The 11,347-nt window shown below is 42.9% G+C and overlaps 1 protein-coding gene across 1 annotated transcript; it reads left to right on the top strand.

Moving 5' to 3' along the window:
- The first annotated feature begins 1,668 nt into the window (after window positions 1-1,668).
- Window positions 1,669-6,530, top strand: ppa1b (inorganic pyrophosphatase 1b). Its single transcript, XM_085182370.1, has 11 exons — window positions 1,669-1,834; window positions 2,601-2,665; window positions 3,034-3,087; window positions 4,692-4,811; window positions 4,901-4,987; window positions 5,108-5,234; window positions 5,315-5,442; window positions 5,653-5,738; window positions 5,854-5,929; window positions 6,039-6,078; window positions 6,169-6,530. Exons 1-11 carry the CDS (start codon window positions 1,774-1,776, stop codon window positions 6,198-6,200), a joined length of 876 nt encoding a protein of 291 aa, XP_085038496.1. The 5' UTR covers window positions 1,669-1,773; the 3' UTR covers window positions 6,201-6,530.
- Window positions 6,531-11,347: the final 4,817 nt, after the last annotated feature.

The following is an 11,347-nucleotide window of genomic DNA, read 5'->3' as shown; positions in this document are numbered from 1 at the left end:
TCGGAAGAGGCATTTTAAATCACACAGATATACCTTAAAGTTTCTGCGAGAATAGAAATAGAGAATAAAAGCTAGTAAAAGCAGTGTTTCTGGGTGCATCACTTGTTTTATGGAGGGCAGCTGGCAGCTCTATCTGGTCATAATAGGTCTGCTGTGTTAACCTCCTGGAGCTCAAAGCAGTGCAGAAGGTGTAGCGTCAGTGGTGAGCTGATCCAATGTGAATATGATTGTAAGATCACCTCTGAGCACTTATGTTGGCAGTTGGCTGAAAGCATTATCTACAGATCAAAACAAGTATAATGGCAAGGCACTTGGATCCAAAAAAGAAAGGGCAGAAGATGAATTGGACAGCAACAAGAGCAGGAAGCTGAAGCATGATTGACAACTGACAAAAAATAGTGGAAGGACCTAAGAGTAGTTTGTAGTTATTCATGCAGTTTAGAGCTCCATGCTCAATCCTTTTGCTTAACTATGCACATTCTTGTATGATTCTTTTTCAAAAGAAAAGATGATTCTCTATGTGTGTGTGTGTGAGATGCCAAGAGTTTCCATGTTTGAGAGTGTGTAATTTTGTGTTATATTGTGTTATAATTTTTGTCAACAGAGACTGGATGTCTGTAAACTAGACCAGACAGACAACAAACTATAAATTCACCAACTATGAATCTGACGAGCCAGACCAAAATCAGTGTACTGGCAAAATGCTTCTTGCACGGGTCTGCAGGGCGAGGCCATCTTGTTCCAGTTTGTCACCTGTAGATGGCATTACATGGATTCTCTGTTTCCCCCTTCCAGCAGGTTTATCAGAGAGGAGGCATGAAGTGAAAGTAGGAGATATATGATCATTAGAGCCTGAGGTCATCAGTTCTTCCTGCAGGAGGCAATCAGCTAAAGACATTTTTTCCATCTCCTGACAGCAGAGAGGAAGCAGGGTGCCTTCAGACACTGCGCAGGTGTTTTTGTTCAAGGTTGACCTGTTTGTAAATTTATGCATGGTGAGGGATCCCCTGCTGTCTGCTTACTGGATTTGAGGCTATCACTTGCACTCCTGTTGCGACTTCAATTTTTTGTGCATATATTTGCATATTGTTATATTTGTTCAACCTGTGCTGTTCCTGCTTTGTTTGAGTTTGTTGATGGGCCTTTTTTCACATTTCACATTAATTCCACATTTAAGTGGAATTTGGAATACATATATTGAGAATCCAGATTTACACCCTGTTATCAGGACTGTTCTGTCAGGGAACATTTTTTTAAACCACGAAAACAGACAGCTGACATCATTTAAACTCTTAAGTAAGTAACTAAAGCTTGCAAATGAGAAGAAAACCCTTAAGTTAGCAGGACTGTTTAAATATTTTAAATGAATTTGAGATGAACCCCATTTTCTTATCTTTATTTTTTGCACAATTTGAATATATTATGTCAATTTGTGAATCATAATGTCTCATATATGTTTTTTTCCTCTTATTTTTTGTATAAACTCTCAACCTTTAGTATACATGTATCGTGGATAATGGATAATATTATTAGCACTGATGTTCACAAATAAAGTTCTAGCTTGGTGGTTATTACTAGTAATGAAGTTCAATGGGGGAATGTTTTTTTTTCTGTTGAAGCTAATATTTCCAATCGCCTATGAAGGCATCATTGGCTAAGTACGCATGCGCGGTGCCCTCGGTGACTGACCACACAGCGCGAAAGCCCTGCGCAGACTCTTCCGACGCCATCCTTCACCCAAATCCAGCGTGAAACAGAAAGCCAAACGACAACATGAGCTTCTCGGTAGAAGAGAGGGGAAACCCGAACTCCCTGAGCTACCGCTTGTTTTTCAGTAAGTAGGAAATAAGCATAAATAATAACGTTTCGTCTTTATTCTCTACTTTTAGGACTTTCTTCAAACGCCACCGGCTAGCCGCAACCTCCCACGTGTCACTTATCATTTGTTTTGCATGTTCCCTTCAGTCATATCAGTGAAGTGTGTGTATTTACATATATCCTTGCAGTAGGAATTAATAGAATGTTTTAAAACTGATAGTAAATCTCCTCTCGAGTCCAATAACCTGGCCTAACCGGTCCTTTAGCTTTTGCCCTGTGAAATAATTATGGATCTGACATGAAGTTGCTATACCTGATCGGCGACCTACCTGTTTGTACATGGGAGAAGGAAGTTGTTTTTGGCTAACTTTCGCACGATGCTAAATTACCTGCAGACATCATAAATCCTTGGAGATGGTGGGACTACGCCCTCATTGATTTATTACAACCCCCGTTCTTATTTATTGTGGGTCAAAGTGTATTTAGTAATTTCAGCAAGGGCTTTGACTATCATCACATTATAATCTAGTGTTGTTGTTGTCTCACAGTTTACCGTTTTTATGGCTAGATTACTGCAGGTCTTTCATTAAAGCACGTTCATACCAGCTGCAGTAAAGAAGTAAGGGCAAAAATAAGCTCCGGTTAACTATGCACAGCACAGTCCAGCCTTTGCAAGCAGGGGCCTCCGAGCACGATATGAATGACTTCATTCAGCTGAATGCTGTCATTGAGCAGTTTGTATTTGCCTGCCGTATTCATACAATTTTTAATCTTTGTTGCAGAAAATGCTGAAGGGAAGTACATCTCACCATTTCATGACATACCTATGTATGCTGACGAAGGCCAGGTAAGCCACCTTTACCCTGTTACGTGTGTAAATATGTGTGCATTTATAAGATCAGCCCTCAAGATAAATTTCCCCTGCAGCACAGGCAGTGATGTTCAGCTGCTTTTTTTTCTGTAGTAGTGAGCCAATAATCGATTTGCAAGGCAGTGGCCTTTACTCCATGTTCTCAGTGCTGTGTCAATACCTTTTGTGATTGCTGTAGATTATTTATCTTATCTGCCAGCAGCAGTTAATTGAAGCAATACCTGAGCATGAGCTTGAATGCATGATAAAAAGTTTAGAATTGTCTCGCTTAAGTATGAATGAAAAAAACAAACTTAAAATAACTTAAAGACAGTTCAATAGATTTCTTTCTCTCTGTTTTTCAGAACATCTTTCACATGGTTGTTGAAGTGCCAAGATGGACAAATGCAAAAATGGAGGTAAGACTGGTGCTGCGCAAAATGCATTCTTTCTGAAGGTGCAGTTGATTGACGCAAGAAGGAAAACAAACAAAAAATATATATACTTTTGAAGTGTTTTCACTTACTGAGTGCAGCCCTAACATCGGTGTGCGTGAGAATGCAGATAAGATATTACATGCTTTTTAATCTAGTACAAAGTCTGTGCAATACCTGTTGGAACCAATAGGAGAATAGTGCAGGTAATAGTACATCCGATATAATTTTTCCATTAGTAGACTCCTGTTCTTGTTGAACCATGAATTGGTTCAACAATACAAAAAAAAAGAGAGATGAGGTAAAAATGGCATCTATGGCAGAGTTCAAGGAGAAAAGCACAAAAAAACGTGCCTGGATAACTTGCTGTAATTGATGGAACTGTGATTTCAGCTCTCAAACAGACAATCCCGAAGAAGAATGCCTCCATCAGTCAAACACACCACCAAGTATCCCAAAAAGTTGACTTCGTTCATCGTTTTCAGTGGGAGAAATGTTTTGTCACTCAAGTCTCGAGACTGAAGATTTCTCCATAGCGATATTTAGGGCTCATTACCAGTTATCACAATCATTTGATTGCAGTTCTTGTTACCAATGGTGGCACTATCAGTTATGAGGTTTAGGTGGTGATTACTTTTTCTCACAGGGCCATGTAGGTTCGGATAGCTTTGTTCCCTTAATAGATGAAATCATTCAAAAACTGCATTTTGTAATTACTCAGCTTATCTCAGCTTTGTCTAATAATCACATTTATTTGATGATCTGAAAAATGGCGATGTGACAAATATGCAAAAGGAGAAAAAAAAATCAGGAAAGAGTTTTTTTTCACTGCATCACTTGTAGTTTACGTGTTAATTTCCTGTGCTAGTCATTTCAATACAGTAATGAGCTGCTTCATAGTATGAGACTGTGACAGTGCTGTAAATGTTTGTGCGCTCACTCCACTGTGACAGTGTGAAGTCATTGTTGCTGCACTGTTATATTCTTCCACTTGCCAAATGTTTGAGCGTTACGATCGCTGTAATTTTTGCTGTTAAAGCGTTTTTCCCTTGGGCTAGAGATGTGAGCGCATCTCTAATGAGCTCCACCGCGGACATTATCTGTGCACCAGTTAATCTGTAGCATTTCATTAACTTGCTGTCATTCAGCATTTACAGAATATTTCCCCTACATCTTTATTTGCCAGCTGCTTTCTTCTGTTCCCTGCTGAAGAATCTCCTAAGCCTCTTGAAAGTCACCCTCATTACTCCAGATTTTCACCACAGGAACTCTGGTTGCAAACATCTTTACCAGAATCTTGTCTTAGCATTTAAGATTAAATTTTCCCTGAGTTTTGTCATCATTAGTTACTTTTTGCACTGTGATCAACTCTCTGAATTCTGCGTCAGATCTTGGAAGATTTGGTTTGAGCTTATTCCACAGTGTATTTACTGTGGCTAATGTATTGTTTCCCAATTTTGATAGCTGTATGAAGAATTATTGTTTCTAGCTGTTAATGTTACATGTGCATGTAACATTAAGTTACAAGTGCATGCCATTTGCCAGGAATGAACTTAATATTAACTGCATTAAAAACTAATTTCTTTCAGATTGCTACAAAAGACCTCTTGAATCCAATAAAGCAGGACGTTAAGAAGGGCAAGCTGCGCTACGTTGCCAATGTTTTCCCACATAAAGGCTACATATGGAACTACGGAGCCATTCCTCAGGTTGGTATTTTGTTCAAAAGAGCTGAAGTATCCACATTAGTAGATTGCTTGAACAGTGAGTGATTTAACTTCCTGCTTTTGTGTCTTAGACGTGGGAAGATCCGTCACATAAAGATGGAGACACTGGCTGCTGCGGTGACAATGATCCCATAGATGTCTGTGAGATCGGCAGTAAGGTGCAGTGCACGCTGATGATTTTGTGATTGTGTCTTATCTCATAAATGGATAATACTGCCAATTATGTGATTTCTTCTTTGTTACTGAAAATTAACCATGAGCTGGAATGTCCTGTGTAGGTGTGCTCCCGTGGTGAAGTAATCAAAGTGAAAGTCCTCGGCATCCTGGCCATGATCGACGAGGGTGAAACAGATTGGAAAGTGATTGCAATCAATGTTGATGACCCCGAGGCCAGCGAGTTTAACAGTAAGTGCCTCAGATTTCTCAGTTTTAGTTTTTCTGCATTAGCGTCATGAACTTATGATGATGATGTTGTCCATCATTAGACATCAGTGATGTCCGGCGCCTGAAACCTGGCTACCTGGAGGCCACAGTCGACTGGTTCAGGAGGTACAAAGTACCAGATGGGAAACCAGAAAACCAGTTTGCTTTCAATGAGGAGTTCAAAGACAAGGTCTCCACCTAACATCTCATTTAGCCAACCAGTCATTTTTTTAAACACTTTGTCAGCATTTCCTTCTTTGCCAAACTCAGCCTTCAGTTATACAACAGTTCAAGGAACTATCAAATTAGTTCCTGCATATTCAGTTATAAAAGCTTTTATTACTTTATAATTACTATTAAAAGTCCTACACTCATATGTAGTTGCTGTTTTATGTTTCAGGACTTTGCCATTGAAGTAATCAAGAACACTCACAACTTCTGGAAAGCCCTCATTTCCCAAAAGGCTAGCGCTGGTGAACTGAACTGGTAAACTGTGACTTTTATCAGCTGCTTTTAGAACACATGCAAACTTGCAGCCATTAATTTCTTGAATATAAGTAGTCATACTTACTATAAATCTCTATATTATCAAACAAAACAGCAAAAACACATGTGTCTCAGCTGGCGACAGCCCTTTCTGCTGCTCTGCAGATGAGGCCACTGCTGCTGTTGGTGAGGTAAGACTTCTATCCCTGCCAGATTTTGCAATATAACATCAGAAATTTCAACTTTGGGCATCTTTGATGGATGTTTCTTTCTTTCTTTCTATTTTTTTTCTTTCTAAAGACATGCCCGTGTGGAAAAGAAGAGCCTGTCCCCTCGTCAGGTAACATTTCATATAATTGTTGTGATTCTGAGTTGAGTGTGAGATTTAGTGAGATGTTAGTGAGATTTACACGGTTGTTTTCATTCGCAGTTGATAAATGGTTCTACTATGAGAAGAAGTAAAAGAGGACCTTCTTCAAGTGGACCAGGAGGAAAGCTCATCTCTCACAGGAATACTTGAAGACAGACTTGGATTAGGAACCAATGGGATGATGGGTGGTGGGGTCTGGGTTTACCTATCTCCTTGTAGATGGAGAAGAATGGCGATACTATTGATCAATAGTAATGATACTGTAGAGAAAGAGAGCACTTATGTCATGACCAATGATTTTTCGCTTATTTAAAAAATCTCTTTGGAGATGTGCTGTAATGAACAAAGTGCAGGTACTGTGCCTAGTAGATGCGTGTGTCCTGTCTGAGACTGAACTGCTTTAATAAAGCTTCTCTGGTTAACTTATCATGAATGTGTGAGTTTAGTTTAGACCAGTGGTTCTCAAACTGTAAGGTGTTATAGTCACCTGATGATCATGGAAAGATGGAGCTGACACGATCAGTTTTTTTTTAAATTTTCATTTATTTTTACTGCTTTTTTAAAAAAAATTTTTTTTATTTTTTATAAATTGGGATCTGGCTTCTCAAGCGATGTAACAGAAAAGATTGAGAACGACTGGTTTAGAACATGGGCTTTATTGTTATTTATGTTTATATGCAATAACTGGGCACGCCACCACATCACATAGGTGTTCTATTGGATTGAAATCAGTTGATCGTGGAGTTAACTCATTTTCGTGTTTAAGATTATTTGAACTTTGATGTGGTGGGTTATCCCGTTGGAAGCATCAGAAGATGGCAGCTTCCAACAGGGTACACCGTGGTCGTCAAAGGATGGATGTGGTCAGCTACAATATTCAGGTAGGTTGTGGTGTTTCAATGATGCTCAATTGGCATGAAATAGCTGCACCCTTTTTTACATCACAGCCAAAAGCCTGATGCTTTGACACCAGGGAGAACAGATCCATGCTTTCATATTTATGCCAAATTGTGACCCTAAAATCCAAATGTTGCAGCAGAAATTGAGGTAGAAAGCAAAGTAAAAGCCCAAACATAAAGTGGCTTGCAAAAGTCTTCGGCCCCCTTGAACTTTCCCACATTTTGTCACATTGCAGCCACAAACATGAATCAATTTTGTTGAAATTCCACGTGAAAGACCAACACAAAGTGCTGTGCACGTGAGAAGTGGAACAAAAATCATACATAATTCCAAACATTTTTTACAAATAAATAACTGCAAAGTGGAATGTGTGTAATTATTCAGCCCCCTTTGCTCTCAGTGCAGTCAGTTGCCCATAGACATTGCCTGATGAGTGCTAATGACTAAGTAGAGTGCACCTGTGTGTAATCTAATGTAAGTACAAATACAGCTGCTCTGTGACGGCCTCAGAGGTTGTCTAAGAGAATATTGGGAGCAACAACACCATGAAGTCCAACGAACACACCAGACAGGTCAGGGATAAAGTTATTGAGAAATTTAAAGCAGGCTTAGGCTACAAAAAGATTTCCCAAGCCTTGAATATCCCACGGAGCACTGTTCAAGTGATTATTCAGAAATGGAAGGAGTATGGCACAACTGTAAACCTACCAAGACAAGGCCGTCCACCTAAACTCACAGGCCGAACAAGGAGAGCACTGATCAGAAATGCAGCCAAGAAGCCCATGGTGACTCTGGACGAGCTGCAGACATCTACAGCTCAGGTGGGGGGAATCTGTCCATAGGACAACTATTAGTCATGCACTGCACAAAGTTGGCCTTTATGGAAGAGTGGCAAGAAGAAAGCCATTGTTAACAGGAAACCATAAGAAGTCCTGTTTGCAGTTTGCCACAAGCCACGTGGGGGACAGCAAACATGTGGAAGAAGGTGCTCTGATCAGATGAGACCAAAATGGAACTTTTGGCCAAAATGCAAAACACTATGTGTGGCAGACTACTAACACTGCACATCACTCTGAACACACCATCCCCACTGTCAAATATGGTGGTGGCAGCATCATGTTCTGGGGGTGTTTCTCTTCAGCAGGGACAGGGAAGCTGGTCAGAGTTGATGGGAAGATGGATGGAGCCAAATACAGGGCAATCTTGGAAGAAAACCTCTTGGAGTCTGCAAAAGACTTGAGACTGGGGCGGAGGTTCACCTTCCAGCAGGACAACGACCCTAAACATAAAGCCAGGGCAACAATGGGATGGTTTAAAACAAAACATATCCATGTGTTAGAATGGCCCCAGTCAAAATCCAATCGAGAATCTGTGGCAAGATCTGAAACCTGCTGTTCACAAACGCTGTCCATCTAATCTGACTGAGCTGGAGCTGTTTTGCAAAGAAGAATGGGCAAGGATTTCAGTCTCCAGATGTGCAAAGGTGGTAGAAGTGTACCCTAAAAGACTGGCAACTGTAATTGTAGCAAAAGGTGGTTCTACAAAGTATTTACTCAGGGGGCTGAATAATTATGCACACCCCACTTTTCAGTTATTTAGGACAATTGACCTACTGTATGCTAATGTGAGAGATGCATATAGCCACCCCCTCCCCCCACTAGGGAAGTCAGACCACAACCTGGTTTACCTACAGCCACAATACACACCCCTCGTCCAAAGGAAGCCTGTCACAACACGCTCCATCAGGAGATGGACCCCAGAAAAGGAGGATGCTCTGAGAGACTGTTATGACACCACAGACTGGAACGTGCTTCTGAGCCCACATGGTGAGGACATAGAGGGGGCGACACACTGTCTTACAGGCTACCTCAACTTTTGTGTGGACACAGTCGCCCCTGCTAAGATGGTACAGTGTTACCCTAATAACAAACCGTGGGTAACACAGGAAGTCAAAGCTGTCCTCACCATGAAGAAGAAGGCTTTCAGGAGCAAAGTGAAGGAGGAGATGAAAGCGGCACAGCGGGAGGTGAAACGCTGCCTGAGGGAAGCAAAGGACACCTACATGAGGAAGGTGGAGCAGAATGGTAAATGGCCTGTATTTATATAGCACTTTACTAGTCCCTAAGGACCCCAAAGCGCTTTACATATCCAGTCATCCACCCATTCACACACACATTCACACAAGCTACATTGTAGCCACAGCCACCCTGGGGCGCAGAGGCGAGGCTGCCGGACACTGGCGCCACCGGGCCCTCTGACCACCACCAGTAGGCAACGGGTAAAGTGTCTTGCCCAAGGACACAACGACCGAGACTGTCCAAGCCGAGGCTCGAACCGGCAACCTTCCGATTACAAGGCGAACTCCCAACTCTTGAGCCACGATCGCCCAGAAGTTGGAGAGGAACAATATGAGGGAGGTCTGGAATGGTGTAAAAACCATCACAGGCCACAACACCAAGAAAAGCACAGTGGGGGGGACTGTGGAGAAGGCAAACGAACTCAACAACTTCTTCAACAGGTTTGACCAGCCCACAACACCCCACCCTCACCCTCACCTTTACTACAGAGCCCTCTCCCCACTCTCCTACCTCCCTCGCTTCCTCCCCTTCCTGACACTATGATGACACCCCCCTCCTCCAATCCCTCTCTCAGCAGCAGGACATCTCCCCCCCCCCCCCCCCCTTCCAATCATCTCCCAGTGTCACAGTGGATCAGGTCAGGAGACAACTGAGGAAGCTTCGCCCCAGAAAGGCAGCAGGTCCAGACAAGGTGTGTCCTAGGATGCTAAGGGCGTGTGTTGCTGAACTTAGGGAGCCGCTACAACGAGTCTTCAATCTCAGTCTGCGACTGGGGAGAGTGCCCGCCCTATGGAAGACATCCTGCATCGTCCCGGTCCCCAAAAGGAACCGGCCCAATGAGCTGACTTCCGACTGGTGGCACTGACGTCACATCTTATGAAGACTCTAGAGCGGCTCTTCCTCAACCTCCTCCGACCACAGGTACAACATGCCCAGGACCCACTACAGTTCGCCTACAAGGCGGGTGTCGGAGTGGAGGATGCCATCCTGTACCTCCTGCATAGAGCCCACTCACACCTGGATGGGGGAAAAGGCACGGTCAGGATCCTGTTTCTTGACTTTTCCAGTGCCTTTAATACCATCCGGCCCTGTCTGCTTCAGGAAAAACTGAACAGGATGGAGGTGGACCCCTGCCTGGTCGCTTGGATCTCCAACTACCTCACCGACAGGCCACAGTATGTCAGGCTGAAGGACATCATGTCTGACACTGTGGTCAGCAGCACAGGAGCACCACAGGGAACTGTGCTGTCCCCACTTCTCTTCACCCTGTACACCTCTGACTTCTGCTACAACTCTGAATTATGCCACATTCAGAAGTTTGCAGACGACACAGCCATCATGGGGTGTATCTGGGATAATCAGGAAGAGGAGTACAGAAGTCTGGTGAGGAACCTTGTCGCATGGAGTCACACAAACCACCTGCAATTCAACACCTCAAAGACTAAGGAACTGGTTGTGGACTTTGGGAGGTCCAGAACAGGTCCACTGCTGGTTCAGATAGAGGGGGAGGGGGAGGAGGTGGAGCTGGTCAACAAGTACAAGTACCTCGGGCTGTGGGTGGACAACAAACTGGACTGGTCATGCAACACAGAGCACCTGTACAAAAAAGCCCAAAGCCGACTGTACTTCCACAGGAGGCTGAGGTCTTTTAACATCTGCAGGAAGCTCCTGAGGATGTTTTATCAGTCGGTGGTTGCTGGAGTACTTTTCTATGCTGTGGTGTGCTGGGGGAGCAGCACAGCAAAGAAGGACTCATCCAGGCTGGAAAAACTGATCAGGAAGGCTGGCTCTGTGGTCGGCATGAAGCTGGACACTCTGGTGTCAGTGGCAGAGAAAAGAACACTAAAGAAACTGCTGGACATTATGGACAATGCTGGGCATCCTCTGCACCCGGCCACAAACAACCAGAAGAGTCTGTTCAGTGACAGGTTGCTTCTCCCCAAAGACAAGAACCAACAGACTTAAAAACTCCTTTGTCCCACACGCCATCAGACTGTTTAACTCCTCTCTGAAGGGGAGAGGGAGGGGAAACAGGAGGACAAAGGAGGGGGGAACAACTAAGCTGTAGTGCCTCTTCACTTCACTGTGCAATTACCTTTTGTGCAATACTTTTTGTTAATAGTCAACGATGCAATAGACTCCATACTTGAAATGTGCAATTCACTTGTATTTTTATTTTTATTCCTATTTATTCTATTTATCCCCTTTGTATATTTTATCTATATATGTCTTTGTATTTATATATGTATGTGTATATATAT

This window comes from Neolamprologus multifasciatus, chromosome 13 (genome assembly GCF_963576455.1).
Source record: "Neolamprologus multifasciatus chromosome 13, fNeoMul1.2, whole genome shotgun sequence".
NCBI lineage: Eukaryota > Metazoa > Chordata > Actinopteri > Cichliformes > Cichlidae > Neolamprologus > Neolamprologus multifasciatus.
This window is presented reverse-complemented; position numbering and strand designations above follow the sequence as displayed.

Excerpts from the sequence above, each read along its gene's own strand:
- ppa1b (XM_085182370.1), top strand. The coding sequence starts at position 1,774 with ATGAGCTTCTCGGTAGAAGAGAGGGGAAACCCGAACTCCCTGAGCTAC. Across the intron at positions 5,443-5,652 it reads ATGAGGAGTTCAAAGACAAG|GACTTTGCCATTGAAGTAAT; the intron begins GTCTCCACCTAA and ends TTTATGTTTCAG. Across the intron at positions 5,739-5,853 it reads AGCGCTGGTGAACTGAACTG|CAAAAACACATGTGTCTCAG; the intron begins GTAAACTGTGAC and ends CAAACAAAACAG.